At 41.3% G+C, this 17326-nt stretch overlaps 1 protein-coding gene across 1 annotated transcript in view; it reads left to right on the forward strand.

Moving 5' to 3' along the window:
- Nucleotides 1-2649: 2649 nt before the first annotated feature.
- Nucleotides 2650-17326, forward strand: part of grin3bb (glutamate receptor, ionotropic, N-methyl-D-aspartate 3Bb) — a gene marked incomplete at both ends in the record, with an annotated part of 42397 nt that continues 27720 nt past the window's right edge. Inside the window, one exon of the mRNA XM_080420137.1 lies at nt 2650-3102. Coding sequence (XP_080276263.1) covers nt 2650-3102 — 453 coding nt within the window. The remainder of the gene's footprint in view (nt 3103-17326) is intronic.

Raw genomic sequence — 17326 nt, forward strand, 5'->3', positions numbered from 1 at the left:
CAATGGCTTCCCACTTAAGTGAATGTTTCACAACATCAAGGCTGCCGGTTGAAGCCTCACTTGGTGGAGACTTCATTTAAAGTGCATTGCAAACAACAAGACTGTATTAATGAATACATATGCAATTGATAAAGATAACATGAAATGCTTATCTGAGAAGGTAAGTTTTTGCAATGTATGACATACTTCATTCTGAAAATAGCCGATCTACAATCTGAAAACTTTTCAGATAGCAACGTGTTTCTGAGCTTGTAGATCGGCTGCTTTCACTGGTTCACTTTTATCTTCAACAGACAACCTCAGCCTGGACAAAGCTATAGCACTATAGGTAGTGTTGCAGCCTTTCAATCCGAAGGTTGAGGGTTCGATTCCTGTTAATGGCAATAGGTTGAGATGTCCAATCAATCCATTCTGCTTCCATCTCCCTCTCTCTTCAATCTATTATGTTTCCATGTCTCTCTCTCTCTTCAATCTATTCTGTTTCCATGTCTCTCTCTCTCTCTCTTCAATCTATTCCGTTTCCATGTCTCTCTCTTCAATCTATTCCGTTTCCATGTCTCTCTCTCCCTCTCTTGCGGAGCGGCCATAGCCAGGCCAGCAAATGCGTCGATGAAATGAAATTTGTCCCTGAGCAAGACTCTTAACCCCTAATTGCTCACAGGCCCTCATTGGAAACAAGACCGCAAGGACTTTCATGAACGGACCTGTTAAAGGAATAATCCTTATCCTTATCTCTTCAATCTATTCCGTTTCCATGTGTCTCTCTCTCTCTTATTGTGCATATTACTTATAGTTTTGTCTCTCTTTTAATGTATGACATACTTCATTGTGAAAATAGCCGATCTACAATCTCACAACTTTTCAGATAGCAACGTTTTGTGAGCTTGTAGATCGGCTACTTTCACTAGTTTTCGTTCCGAGGAGACACAAAAATGCCTTTATTGGTAAATGGTTTGTGAACCAGTGATCTAGAGTAGTTCGGGACACAGAGGCCTGGTTCAAAATGGACGTAAATACTTATAAATATCAACAGACACTATCAGGGAAGCCATATATCTAGCTCAATGAGAAGAAAGGCAGTCTTGGAGTCCGTAGGTCGCTGGTTCGATCCCTGTCCGCGACAATGTATTGAGGTGATCATGATTTGGCAGCCTTGGGTTTACACATTGTGTTTCTTGAGGATAGGCTTAGGCGTTGTTTTACTGAGGTTAGGGTTAGTGAGGGTTTAAAATGCTCATTTGTTAATTGCATGGTCTTCTTTCTCTCAAGTTCATTCTTCTATGTTTCTATGGCTTATTGTGCATATTACTTATCATTGCTTCTTTCTTTTTTCTTTCTGCATTCCCTGGCCCCGCTTATCGCTGCTTGCAGCTATATTTATTATTATTATTATTGTGACGCCCTCCCACTCTGTCTACCAGTGCTAGTCTGTTGTGGATGCCTGGTAGGTGGAGCTGGGAGGCCATCAGCTCTGATCTGGAGCACCTGAGCCTATTGCTCTGAGGGCTTTAAAATCAGTCCTCTTTCTGTCAGAGTCTCTCTCCTCTCTCCACAGTTTGTTTGTTAACCTACCTTGGTTTACACCTTACAACATTCACACTGCACATACACTCGCACCCATACGCTGCTTACACACTGATGATCATTCATATTTACTGACATGTTATGTTTGCTGTTGTTTATTTAGTTTATCTTTAAGTAAAGACATTTTATATACTTTTAACCCTGCCTGTGTCTCACTTTTGTTGCAACCCTGAGTCAGGTTGTAACAATATTATGAATCATTCATGTGTGTGTTTAGGCTATTGTACTATTTGGAGTAAGAGTATATTAGGGTACAGTACCTGATTTGATCTATTAATATATTAATTTAATTGATTGATTGAATACTATATTAGTCAGAAATGTAAACAGCACGTGGTACAGTAAAACATTAAGGCTAAAAGGATAACACCAAAAAATCCTGGGGACTTGTTTCCATTGTCGACCTACGCATTCAATTCATCAACATATCGTTGCTGTCCGGCAGGAATCAGCTAACTCCATTTTTCCGCTTTTGTATTTTTTTTCACCCTTTACATCTGTGTGTTGGTAAAAAACAACCTGCAATGAAATTAAAACATTAACAAGCTGCCAGCTGTTCTTATCAATGATGAACAAAACCTCCTAACTCCACTTTTTGTTTTGTTTTTTTCATTTCCTGAAAAATGAAAATTTTGGAGTTAACTGGTTCCTGCCGGACAGCAGAGATATACAGCATATACAGAAAGGTCTTGATTGTTTATAGTCATAGTACTGGGAGCTGAAATAATCTAAATATTTAAAACCTGTGTGTGATGCGCCACTTTGGTGGCATGACTAAAATGATCCATCCATTCATTAATTCGGGGGGGGGGGGGAGAGAGAGAGAGAGAGAGAGAGAGGGAGGGGACACACACACACACGCGCGTGCGCGCCTCTCATTCTGACTCCTTCGCTCCTCTAATCTGCAGCGCTGCACTCACTACACCAAAGCCATCGAGCAGCAGAAGGAAAAGAAATCGAGATGAATTTAAATTCTATCATGGTGACAGGAGAGATGACTTGCAATGTCATTCAATGATACTTAAAGTTTGATGTGAATGTAATGCCAACTGGCGTCCGGGAGAGATGGATTCAAATTATTTCGTGTCCTCCACATGTTGCCTGGGATTCCAACTCCTTCTGCAGAGCCTCATCCATCCGTCTCACCTCCACCCGGAGCCCTGCGTCCTGGCTCAGAGGAGGACCGTGCACGCGGTGCGCGTCGGTGCGCTGCTCCCCAGCCGCAATTCCGCCCCGGTGCGAGCCGCGCTGAGCCGAGCCCTGGCCGGGATCCGACAGGACCAGAGTGACCTCTTGCCCTTTAACTTGAGCTTGGAGCTCCTGGCCCGCCAGCCCGCCAGCGGCGACCCTCAGTCCGTGTTCAGGTGTGTGTGTCAGGGACTGGTGGTCCAGCGGGTCCACGCTCTGTTGGCTTTCCCGCAGAACCAAGACGAGCTGCTACAGGTGGACCTCATGGCTTCCGTTCTGGAGATCCCATTCATCAGCATCGTTGAACATGGCGAGCCGCTCAGCACCCAGGTAGGAACCGTGCCTCTGTTCAGTTCCAACTGTGTAAACAAGCAAAGCACAGGAAAAGAGGGGAAGTCCGCACACCGTTTCGACCGTAACTGGTCTTCATCAGGTCTTCAGACCTGATGAAGACCAGTTACGGTCGAAACGTTGCCTAACAATAAATAAACTCTTCTACTGGGAGCTTAAACGGTGCTTAAATGATCCCCTCTTTTCCTAATGTACATATTGTTGTCCAGCATCCGATTAATTGTTTTAGGATGTGCGTGCTTACCACCTCGTTCCTAACAAACAAATCACACCCAGTGTGAAGTAAGCGGTGCCTTTGATGACTCTTATCGCTGAGTCTCTACTGCCTTATGCTCCCGTATCACTAACTCCCTACTGCCTTATGCTGCTGGGAGAGTCAAACTGTTTGACTCTGAGGAAGTCAAAACGTCAGTCACCCCTGCAACATAATAAATACGGGTAGACCCAGTCGAGTGCTCCAGTATTTTATTTGGGTAATCTCTCCTGAAGTGCCCCGGTATTTTTCTCTCTTATTCAAGTTGTCCCTGTTGAGCACCGAGCCCCTCTACCGCTAACTGGTTGAGACGCGTTGGACTTCTCTTTGTAACTTCATTCTAATTAAGGCTCTGTTCCATTTGCAATAGTGTAGCACATGTAACACTTTTCTTTGCTGAGGCCAGAGTAGAGGGAATCACAGCAATCTATGAGCGTGATGAGATTAAGCATGAATGACCTTTTCAGGATCTGGGGCCGACAGGAAGGTCTTCATTCAAAAAATGCGGGATGTAGAGCTGCGTGTCATTAGCATAACAGTGGTACTTAATGTGATAACAATAAAGGGCCCAAAATATATCCCTGCGGAACACCACATGTGAAGAGCAGTGGTGGAAAAAGTACTTACATGTGTTACTTGAGTAAAAGTATCAATACTGCGATGTAGAAGTACTCTGTTACAAGTAAAAGTCCGGAATTCAACACAGAGTTGAGAAAGCAGCAGTGGACAGTCCTCCAGAACTCTGGGATCTGGAGATAGCTTATTTATGAAATGGTGAAGGAACCCTTCACATCTTTCTGAAGAGGCTTCTAGTGGCTGAATGGCCGTGAGCTAAAGACAGTTTGCTTTAAATAACACCCTGGGGTTATGGGAGTGTGAGGTAATGCGCTTTGAAAAAAGTTGCATCTGGCATCCTTAACAGCAGACTCTAACATGGTTGTGTGAAGAAGTGAGCTTCTCCCATTGTCGTTCGGCCTTCCTGCATTGCAAAGTACTCAAATGTTTTACTTAAGTAAAAGCATCAATACTGCAATGTAGAAGTACTCTGTTACAAGTAAATGTCCGGAAATGAAAATTGAGTAAAAGTACAAAAGTATTGGTATCAAAATGTACTTAAAGTAAAAGTACAAAAATGTTTGAAAATAGCAGATCTACAAGCTCACAACGCCGTCCCATTTTCAAATAGCCTAGGTCTAAAGTGGTTAAAGAGGTGGTGCCATGGTTTTGCACTTTTTCTGTTTTTCATGTGTCTGTGAGGTTGATAGAACTCCATTAAGCCCCCTGGTGGTGTTTTTATGGTATTTTATATCTTCTCCGACTATTTTGAGTTTCTTCCTGGAGGCTGAAACCTTGAGGGTCAAACGTGCCAATAGAAAAACAGCACTTTAATGAGACAGTAAAATTATACCCTCCCCCTCATCATCATAACACAACAGGTGTGGGCATGAGGAGGAGGAGGGACTAGTACAGGTGGGTGGTGCTAAGGTGGTGGAGGAGGTGCTAAGGTGAGAACCAAGTATACTTAATGAACTGGAGGCGTGTCCACATAAAAACATAATTTTAACACTTTCTGTACACTTTTTTGAAAAAAATCTTCCTCCTAGTATAACCATAATACCTGATGATTATGTTTTAGGGGGGGGGGGGGGGGATCACTGAAAATCACGGCACCTCGTCTGTAATGTATGTTTTATAATGTAATAATCTGCAAAGTAACTAGTAACTAAAGTTTTCAAATAATTGTAGTGAAGTAAAAGTACAATATTTGCCTCTGAGATGTAGTGGAGTAGAATTAAAAGTATAGACAATTGAAAATACTGCAGTAAAGTACCTCAAAATTGTACTTAAGTACAGTACTTGAGTAAATGTACTTTACACCACTGATGAAGTGGGGAATTGAAAGGAATGACTGGAGATCCCTGTTGACAGCGCTGACTGGAATTGGAGATGCCTGTACGTGGCTTGGGAGGGTCTGAAAAAGCAAGGCTTTATGGTTTGAGGGCGGGCATTCTAACATGTCCAGATTGTCCAGACACCATGAGAGAGAGCACTAGGTCAAGAGTGTGTCACATTAAGTAGGTAGGACTATTTACATGCTGTACAACATACATGCTGTACAACCAGCAACTCCTATGGTGAGTTGCAATTGCAGCAGTCTAACTGGGATAAAATGAGAGCATGAATGACTTTATCCTGGCCTGGGAGGAAAGATTACATTTTGGCAATCTGCATGTGCTACCTTTTTCATTTTCTTCTGAAAATGCTCAGTGGATTTTAGGTTTAGAAGTCCACTTAGAATCCCATTGTTTCAAAGCAACCTCCTTTTCCAACTCAATTATCACGCTTAAACATTTCTCTGAGTTTTACAAGGGAATATAGCTCATGAATAAAACATCAGTTAGTTGACTCTACGGTTTGAGGGTCACTATCTATAATAGGGTTAAATATGTCTGATTAACAGTCAGCTTAATAAGACATGTTTGTCTGGTTTGACCTGGTGTTGGATAGTAGAGACAAACTCATTTGTTTGTTCAAATCAAGGGGTTCTCTACCTTTTCTGAGCACTGAACCCCTTCTGTCTCAAGTTCAACTGAAGTACCCACAACGATAAAAAAAAATGCAACAATACAAATAAATGTTAATTGCAGTTTGAAAAGGTAGGGAAGAAAGCACGTAGTGAAGAATCAGAAGTCTCAGTCTCACTTTAGACTCCGTCTCTCGCTCTTATTACACTTATTATTATTAAGTCATTACAACCACATTTTTGTACAGAATAAAAACATATATAAAAACAAACCCTCACAATTTTTCGAACCACCTGCTGTACCGTATATTGTACTGTACTAAAGGAATGTTATATCATATCGTTGCTGTCAGGCAGAAATCTTCTACCTCAGAGAGAAGAGAGAGAGAGAGAGAGAGAGAGAGAGAGAGAGAGAGAGAGAGAGAGAGAGAGAGAGAGAGAGAGAGAGAGAGAGAGAGAGAGAGAGAGAGAGAGAGAGAGAGAGAGAGAGAGAGAGAGATTAGAAAGAGGCTTACAGGACAAGGAAGATAAAAATACATTATTGTGTGAAAGTCTCTTCATAACTCTGCAATTTATGTTTCTTTATAAAGAAGTAAATATACACGTATAATAGCTCCTTAAAAATTGTGAATATGTCTTGAAGCCGTAAGGGCCCAAAATATCATAAAGGCTCTGAGAAGCCAGGGATCCAGGAGGCAGATGTCTACATAAGATAAGATAACATTTTATTGATCCCTGGGGGAATTCCCATGTGTGGAGCTTCCTGCTATATTATGCAGTATGTCTGATGTTTTAGAAATGTAACCGTTTTGAACCAGTGCTACTTTTGACAGCACATTTTGATTTAGTTTTAATCCGTTGAATAAAATGTCTTTAGTTTAGTCATATTTTAGCCATCTGAAACACGGGACAAGCGTGTCGGGTAATTTCTGTGTTTTTAATCCATTTCGAATAGGCTCTTTGCACAACAGCCATATTATGACTTCCTTCACAGGTGTTACCAATGATACTAATGAAGGCCCTGTTCCATTTTAGTGTAGCACAGTTCTCAGACGTTTTAATTTCCACGACCCCCATAACTCTGAGAGTACAAATGAAACAGTGGTTGAAATGGTTCCATTTGTACACTCTCGTTACACACCCGTAAGGGTCCATTTGGAACCCCCTCAAGGAACAGTTAGGGTCCCTGGACCACAATTTTAGAACCACTGGTGTAGCAAAGTGTTTCCAGTGAGCCAATATGAACAATATCAGCACCCTGACTCTGTTCCACCAGAATGGACCAGAGCCTTCATTAGTATCATTGGCAACACCTGTGAATTTATTCACAATATGGCTGCTGTTCATAGAGCCTATTGGCCATTTACTTAATTTGTAAAGTAGTAATTCCACAGCAAATGACCAACCATATTTCAACAAACACTGACGTTCTCTTATAAATAGTCCGGTGTGAATTAGCATTTCATTCATTTGGGATAAGCAAGGATTTTGTTTTCTCTGCACCTTTTGTCTGATAGTTTGGATAGTCAGAATGAAAATGGCTCACCTAGAGAGTAGAATCCAATCTGGTCTTATCAGAAGTAATTTTTAAGAGCATGACCCAATGAGATGTCATTTGCAATGTCAGTTGCAAGGAGTTGCATTGGTGTGGTTGACCTTAAAACTGTTTTGTTGCAAGGAGTTGCGACTAGTTGTATTTATAATGTTCTATAAAAAACATAATGTAACTAGAAAAAGTGCTTCTCGGAGCACAGGTCTCCGCCTGGTCAGGTAGGTTCTTGTGCACCAGCAATGTTCGGAAAATGAAAAATCCGACGGATCCATCTTAATCACTTGACTATAGAGATACTGTGTACCGATTTGCGTGATGTTTGGACAAAATCTGTAGGAGTACAGTGCCAGTGGCGCTATAACAGGCCCTGGTGAAACATTTGGGGCAGAGGTTCTGCTCTGGCATCCAGGGAGTGTGTGTGCACAATGTTTGCTGCGATCAAGCTAACGCCACAGGAGATTAGCTGTCCACAGACAGAAGGAGGGACGGACACACACAGACACACACACGGACGGACGGACAGGGAGCAAAACATAGTCTCGGCCATGCCTTACGGCCTGACGGAGACAAAAACTCATGGTATTTTTCCTCTTTAAAACCTTAAATAATGTGTTTTCATTGTGATACGAATCAATAGGAACTAGGAAGTATACTTTAGTTCCATTGATCTAGATCAAGCTGGAACAAAATCGATTGATTGATCATTAAAAAAGATATTTAAACATTTGGCTGCCGTGTTAAGTGGTCAGATAGGTGGGCCACGGATGCTTTTGAGATTTTCAAGTTGGCCCTGATCTAGTAAAGTTTGGGAACGGCTGGGCTAAACCTTGACAATTAGATTTAGTTATATTTAGAAAATATTTAGTTGCTGTATTTACATGAATCAGCACTATCTCCTACTATAAATGCGCAAACTCTCTGTCCATCTGTCTGTCTGTTTGTCTGCCTGTAGTTAACGTATCTCGAGAAACGTCAGACCGACCGACTTCTAACTTGGAGCGCACGTCGCAGAGGACCTGAGGGAGCGACGTGCCTGGCGCCGAGTCAGTCGGATAGCCGGTTGTCTAGAATCGCCAATTTGATACTCCCATAGATAGGCATAAACGGAGAGCCAGTTCTCCAGAGCCGCCGACCCAACCCTTATGCCCATATAGGCATACCGATATATGAGAAAAGAAACTCACCATGCGGATCACTGAGAACCTGAGGGTGTGATGTGGGAAGTCGGTGGATCAGCGGATCTCCCATAAATATTGATAAAACCACAAATCCCCATATGTGGAGAATGCATCATCAATATAACGTCATATACTGATCTATATCCCTAGAATCCATATTTTGGCCTGATACAGGACTCCATATAGGGGAACAATAGTTACACAGTGTAACTATTGTTAAGGCCCCAGGGGGCCACACGTGGTCCCTGGTGTGGCTATTCTGATCAGTCCCCTGAACAATGTTTTTACCACGTTTGGTGCGGATCGGATCAACGGTGCATCTGTGGCCCCTGGGCACCCTGATGTAGCCCCTGGGGGCCACACATGGTCCATACTAGTGTGGCTATTCTGATGGCGCAGTCCCCTGAACAATGTTTGTACCAAGTTTGGTACAGATCGGAGCAAGGGTGCGCCTCGCAAGCTACATTTGTCAACCCACCTTCAAGGCAATTTTAATATAGAACGACAAAGTGTAAATCTCTGAGAGAGAGAGAGAGAGAGAGAGAGAGAGAGAGAGAGAGAGAGAGAGGCCCTGAAAATAGCACAGAGATGTCTTCAGCTGCTGTCCATGGTCCTGAAATAACTACAGCTGCTGTCCATGGTACTGAATTAACTGTAGCTGATATCCATGGTCCTGACATAACTACAGCTGCTGTCCATGGTCCTGAAGTAACTGCAGCTGCTATCCATGTTACTGAAGTAACTATAGCTGCTGTCCATGGTTCTGAAGTAACTGTCACTACAGTTGCTGTCCATGGTCCTGAAGTAACTGTTACTACAGCTGCTGTACATTGGACTTGAAGTATTTATTTTCCTGTGTGCGGCCGTGAGGGCTCAACTCGAACCGCACTAACTACAGCCTTTCTCTTCCTGGAAACGGCCCCTCACACATTTCAAGGACAATATCAGTCACCAGAACCAAGGACGTGTCTTTTCAATGAGTCTAACTTGATTGAATATGGTTTACATAGGAGGTGTCTGATAAAATGAATATAACATTTCTAAGTATTGAATCAAGCAACTTCAAACTTGATGAATTCTTTTCACGTCTGAGTAGACGTGAAAATGAGCCCAGAAGTGTTTTAAAGAAGTGAATACCCCTTTAACCCATTAAGGCCTGGGATTTTAGATTTTACGCTTTGGCTATTCAAAAATAGCAGATATACAAGCTCATAGCGTAGATCTGCTATTTTTTTTTAATCGTGAAAATGTGTGCAAATCTCTGAATATATATATTTTTAAAGCGAACATTTTTAACATTCTTTTTCTTCTGGGAGTCCCTGAAACAAAATATTTTGAGATGGGGGTCGGCGGCCAAATACATATCATTTTGGGGGTCCTTGACATGAAAACGTTTGAGAACCACTGACATAGAAACAAACATCTTTCAGAATACTGTTGGGATTTAGAGGGCATTTGTAGAATCGGCTTCAGGTCTTAAATGAGTTAAGTAAAATACCTGAGTACTATCTTCCACCAACGACTCGGATCAGATAGAACTAATCAGCCGTGCTCCTGCTGCACCATTTCACTGTAGCTTGTACAGAGATCTGAGACGGAACATTCCAATCTGAGTGGAATCACACTGTCGTCCTCATCACAGCTGTTAGCTCTGATGAGGACGATAGAGCCTAAAAGTCTGACAGCCAAGTAGCGCTCATTAGTTTCAGATGTTATGGATAATAACTGGATAATAGCTGGATGATTCACCCCTAACGTACGTCAACCTGCAACGCCATCCACCTCTCTCTCTCTCTCTCTCTCTCTCTCTCTCTCTCTCTCTCTCGCTCTCTCTCTCTCTCTGCTTCAGTTTTGTCACATTACAAGTTTACAGAGTGGGTGAAATAATTTTTTGTACTACCTCCCAGTGCTGTGCTGTTTTAAAAATAATCTTCAGAATAGACAAAGAAACACAGTAAGGCAAGGCACGTTTATTTCTATGTAAAAATGGTTCGAGCAAAAGGACACATTACAAAAGGACAGTTGGACACTGAGCGCTTCCTCCCCGCATTTAGTTCTTCATTGAGTCTGGGGACATAATAAAGCAGACCTGTCCCACTTGACCTGAGAGGTCTGGATGGTTCAAAAGATCAGATCATACACGTAATTTGGCCCTAAGCCATTCAATGCTTTATAAACCAACCAGTACTATCTTGAAATAGATTATTTGACAGGGAGCCAGTGTGAAGATCTGTGGCCTTGTGGTTAGAGTGTCCGCCCGGAGACTGGGAGGTCGAGGTTCAATCCCTGGCCGAGTCACACCAAAGACCATTCTGTTGTTAAGCTGTGACGTTGCGCCCCGTCAGAACAACTTCCGGGTCCAAGTGTGTGTTTTGCCAATATGCGCAGTGCTGTGTCCCTTGCTGTTTTAACAGATCTGAGACTGAAATAACGACGAAGTGTCATTCTACCACTTCCCTGGCAACGACAAAGAGAAGAGGAAATCGTTATTTTATATATATCTATATATAAATATATATAAATATAAAAAATAAATATTATAATGTTAATCATAATAATACATAAATATGTACATAAATATTTTAGCCTACTTTTTTTTACTGTCTATGATATTAGCATTAAGACCCTTATTAACCCTCAATGGTTCATTTCTGAAAAAGGAGGTTATTGTAAAAAGATTTACGGGTTCCGACATGTTTGTTTACAATGAAGAGTGGACGGCGCTTGGTGCCTCTTGGACCCGGAAGTGACGTCGGACTACAAAATGACGTCAGACTTAAAAAACGAATACTACACTATAGACATACTCAAGCTACAGAAACAGGAGATAGGCTCCTGACCTAAGGGCCACATGGGCTCGGCAAGGCTACAGTTTAAAGATCTAAGAACTGGAGGGATCTGCTCCCCTTTCTTGGTATTAGTAAGGACTCGAGCATGCAGCGGCATTTTGAATCAACTGCAGTCGGCTGATTAATCATTTTAGGGAGACCTGTAAAGACAGAGTTTACAGTTGTTAGCTCTACTGAAAATAAAGGCATTGACAGGTCTTTTTTTCCTCTAAATCCTGCTGAGCCATAAGTCTTTTAATCCATGACTTAATTGTCTGAGTCCATGACTGCACCAAGATGTCTGGCTTGGCTTGTGTTTTTTAACATTACTCATTGAAGCCGAGCAGTGACTTTTAATCATGGCCTTCCTTGGCTGAAGAGAGACAATTCTGGCACATCCAATTATTTGTTCAATGCATTTACTCAGTGGTAATTGTATTGGACCGCCGTCCCCTGGTGATGTGGTTATGTAAATGTGATCAATAGTGTCCCTCAACCAGTGGTGGAAAAAAAGTACTCAAATGTTTTACTTGAGGAAAAGTATCAATACTGCAATGTAGAAGTACTCTGTTATTAGTAAAAGTCCGGAATTAAAAATGTACTTGAGTGAAAGTACAAAAATATCGGCATCAAAATGTACTTAAAGGACCAAAAGTAAAAGTACTAGAATGTTTGAAAATAGCAGATCTACAAGCTCACAACGCATCGCGACATGTTGTGAGCTTGTAGATCGGCTATTTTCAAATAGCCTAGTTATAAAATAGGGCTAAAGTGGTTAATGTATGTTTCTTAATCTCATAATTTATATCTGAAAAGTAACTAGTAACTAAAGTTTTTAAATAATTGTAGTGGAGTAAAAGTACAGTATTTGCCTCCTGAGATCGGAGTATAAGTAAAAGTATTGACAATTGGAAATAATCCAGTAAAGTAAAAGTACCTCAAAATTGTACTTAAGTACAGTACTTGAGTAAATGTACTTAGTTACTTTACAACACTGCCCTCAACAGAGATTCCATATGCCAACTGGTTCTCAACGTTCAGTCCGGGGACCACCGGGGGTCCAAATGTACCCTTACAGGTTTGTAACTCTGAGAGTGCACACATGTGGGTCCATTTGGTTGCATTTGTACACTCTGAGTTAAATTAAGACTTTTACGGTGTAGAGGGGTCCCAGAAATAACGATAATACCCAAAGAAAAAGGTATGAAATGCCTGTTTAAAAAAAGGTATGAAATGCCATTTATAAAACCGGGGGTTCTTGAAATGAAAAAGGTTGGGAATCACTGAAACTATACCGCAAACCCAGTCTACAATGCAAAATCCTCAGTGCTTATTTAACTCAGAGAGCACACAAATGGTCCATTTGGTTCCAATTGTACACTCTCAGAGTTACAGGGTCCATTTAGAGCGTTGGTTGTCCCTGGACTCGACATTGAGAACCAGTGCCTTACCAGTGGTGTGTTCTAGTTTTTTTTTCAGAGGGCATACTATAAATATTCCCTCCCATGCATGACACGTGCACGCGCATGGTCGTCGAATTAAATAATAGCTCTATTGTTAAGTAGTTAATGTGTGAATTACTCCAATGGCCAGCGGTCATTATCACTTCAAGACAATAGCCACATAAGCCCTAACCTCAGACGCCACATTATCACACGAAAAAGGCAATTTGAACTGAGGTTTACAGTATTGCAGCCCCCCAGCCCCTCCTCCTGCGTATCAGACTTTTCCTTGGACGGTTTCTGGATGGCTACGCTTGGCTATGAAAATTATCTGCAGGTCACACTACGTAGCATATTGCGTAACACGGTAGAACACACCACTGTGCCTTACCCAATACCTCAACCCCTGAGAGCCTAGGTACCGACATAGTACCGACATAGGCATAGTAACAGTTACTCAAACCTAGACAGGCTGCACAAAAACTCCAGGAGTAAGTCAGGCCAGGCCTTAGATGATAATAGAATGACGAATATAAGATAATAAAAACAATCGCAAAGAAAAACACAATCAGTATACAGGGGAAAAAAGACAAAGGCTTAAACTTGCAGTAAATATGTGTTTGTTAAAGTGTTAAATAGCTCTATTTTGATAATCATTGCTATAGAGTGTTTGTTCAGTAATGTCCCTGTCTCTCCAGCTCTTTAGTAAACAGAAAATGCTTTTTCAGGTTGGGATATACATTCTACCCAATCAGGAGAGAAAACTCACATAGCAGGATACAGTATATAAACAAGTGCATTTGGAAGTGACAATACAAGGAGTGAGTAGACACAATTGGAACTCGAACACTATTTGTTTATATGTTTGTGACACTAAACAAATGCTTTCATGTCAGCCAACACGGTCGTCTGCCAGGTCTTCTTAGGCCGGCCAGTGGGTCTTGTCCCCTCTAAGTTAATCAACATTACTTTCTTCACCCAATCATTCTCTCCCTTCCTCACTACGTGTCCATACCATTGCAGTCTGCCTCTCCTCATCACATCCGCGATGGCCTCCGCTCCCGTCTTCTGTCTCGGGGTCTCCCCGGACCCCACTTTGAGATCCACTGCCCCCAGAGGACCACAATGGAAACAAGCCTCCAGGCTTCATTGTGCTTTTTATCCTTTTGAATTCATTTTCAATAAAGTGTTTAATCAATCAATCAAACCATATTACTCTTGACACAATGCTTTGAAAACGCAAGGGATCGTCTCTGAATCCAACCTCAAGATCAATTAAGGAATCCTTGTTCTCATCTATTGATCCAGCGCTGTTGACTTCCTTTGATCCTATGTACCTTTCTGAAACCGTCCCGATCACCTCTTTTATCTTTGTCCCCAGCAGTGGTGGAGAGTACATTTACTCAAGTACGGTACCTAAGATAGTACCTAAGAAGTCACTGTCTACTTGCTCTGTGTCTCAGAGGAGGGCTGTGGACAGTTAAGAAACCTACCTACCAGTGACATCATCGGTAGCCTGGTTTGGCCATTGCAAACAAGATTAATATTATTTTTAATGCTGAATTTCAACATGCTAACTTTCCAGGAAGAGAACTTATGGCTGTAGTTTCTACTAGCTTGGAATCCCCACTGATTATGTCATTGGTAGGCAGGTTTCTGAACGGTCCACAGCCCACCAATATGAGACACAGTGTAACTAAGTAGACAGAAATGGTGCCATCTTATAATGAACATGAGTGAAGACGAATGAAGACCAATTTGATAAAGATATGGTTGAAAATGGGCGAAGTGCTCCTTTAACATAAACAGACTCAAAACAGAAATGCACGCGGCCCACCCATCTGGCGTTCCGGCTTTTTCCAGTGGGGACCTGATCCGCAAAACGTTGGGAACCCCTGATCTAAGTCTTTCTCAGCCACAACGCAATTTGCATTTCTTTGGTGACTTCCCCACAAGGAGTGAGCATTAACCCCTTAAAACCGGGAACGCATCTGTGTCATTTTAGATTTCTTTGGCTATTTAGAAAATAGCAGATCTAAAAGCTCAAAGCGCAGCACCGAATGCCGCGCTATGAGCTTGTAGATCTGCTATTTGTTTTTAATCGTGAAGATTTGTGCAAATCTTTGAATATATATATTTTTTAACATTTGTAACTCAAATCTTATTTGGTCCCTGGAACAAAATATTTGACAAAATGTTCCCTTTAAATAGTATATATTCAAAGATTTGCACAAATTCTCAAGATTTTTCAATAGCCGATCTACAAGCTCATAGCGCGGCAGTCAGTGCAGCGCTATGAGCTTGTAGAACTGCTATTTTTGAATAGCCAAAGTATATAAAATAATGGTTATAGCTCAAATCTAAAATGACACAGATGCGTTCCCGGATTGAATGGTTTAAAACCTACCCAGATGACAGGGGTGCCAGCCTCACTGAGCTCAAACAGAATTAGAGGCTTACTCGGATTATGGAAACGGACTAAATTTTTATTTTGACCTTAGAACTCCACACTTTCACCATTAAGCATCCAAACGAAACCTCGGACTCACTGATCTTCTAATGAATCCCTGATTTGAAATCAAAAGTATAGCCCACACACCTGACCTCTCGTTCGCTTCCAGCGTTCGCGCGTCTTACTTGTTTGAAATCAAAGTTATAGCCCACACACCTGACCTCTCAGGTCCAATAAAGTACCTTTACTCAAGTGCTGAAAACCAAAACCAAAAAGCTGCACAAATAGGCCTAATAAGTCCAAAAACGAACAAAACACAGTCAAAGTCCAAGGGCTGAGGGCATGACATACTAGTTACTTTGCAGAATTTGATTATTATTACACACCATACATTAATCACCTTTCATACCAATTTCATACTTCATATCATAATAAACATATAATAATAAAATAACCACAACAACATGGCTCCATTGATCACTGATCAGGCACCAGTGGTACCTGCAAAACCCAAACCTAAGCATATGCTTATAATTGAAGTGCTTGACTACAGTGACCAGTATTGATTGCACATCCACATAAAAGGTCTCCTGTATCACATACATCACAAAGCGGTCAACCAGATTTTGAAGTCAATTAACGTCGCTCAGGAAGCTCTCGGAAGCCTCTCCTTCCCTGACTTTTCCTACATATGCCATATATAAACCTGCATCTTTGAAATTCGAATCTGTTTTTCTGCAAACAAAATATGACCACTTGATACCAATACTTACGTGAATGTCTGGTCACACCGACATGTCTCACACTGGCGTGTTAGCCTTGATGACCATGCAGTCTTATGCAAAGGTTTAAATGTAATTTAGATGGCATATTATTTAGACAGATGCCAGGCACTTGCATATAGTAAACATTGTGTGAGTAAAATTACCTCACTAATTTTGATAGCCAATTACATGGAAACGGTTTAGAATATGATGAAGCTGTGTGACGCTCATTGCCATTATGACTCCCAAGATTATGTACATTTAATTTGGTGAAAATTGGTAAAGAAAAAGTGTCATTTGTCACATTTGTGGCACCCCCTATGGATACATCAAATTTGGGGCAGATCGGACGTCCGGACGATGTATTCATGCTTCTTTTTGGGTTGAAAAATACGCCCACTGACAAACGTTGGAAGCCAGTTGTATAGCAATCATGAATAGTAATAATAAAAAGAAAAAAGAAAGAAAGAAGAAGAAGAAGAAGAAGAAGAAGAAGAAGAAGAAGACATTTAGGGGATGTCTATATGCTTTTAGCTACATCTTAAGGCATACATGGGCACCTTCACTTAATGCAGCCTGCAGGTTAATATCGGAATACTGATATATGATTGATTTCAGCTGTTCCAATTCCAAACATGACATAATTACTTCAGTCTATATTAGTAGTAGCTTAATGACTAGTATTACAATTCTATTGTATTTTTTATGTCCAATGTATTTGTATTTAAGTTCATAAAGTTAACATAAGTATAACTAATTGCATATGAAATTAAATAAAAATGTTACTTTTCAGGATTCCAATTAAAACAATTGCACAAGAAAAAAAATCAAAATTCCAATTCAAAAATAGCAAAAATAGCAGATCTACAAGCTCAAAACGTGTCGCACTTTTGAGCTTGTAGATCTGCTATTTTTTGCTACTTTTGTGTGACATAGAATGGCCCGACAGTAAATGCAATGTGGCCCTCTGGAGTGAGTGTGGAAATATAGTGGCCCTCTCCATCATCAAAGTTGCCCACCCCTGTCTTAAACATGGGAGACATACAGAAGGGTGTGAAGTTATGTGAAACTAAAGGATTGCAGATTACCCCCATTACATACAGTCTGCCTCCTGAACACAAAAGGGAGATTTCTTCTCACCTTGAGCAGCAGTAATTCAAATGAATGGCAATGAATGGTGGGATCGAGGTCTGGCAGAGGATTAGAGAGA

The sequence above is a fragment of the Gymnoscopelus braueri genome, assembly GCF_963280865.1.
Source record: "Gymnoscopelus braueri genome assembly, chromosome: 22".
NCBI lineage: Eukaryota > Metazoa > Chordata > Actinopteri > Myctophiformes > Myctophidae > Gymnoscopelus > Gymnoscopelus braueri.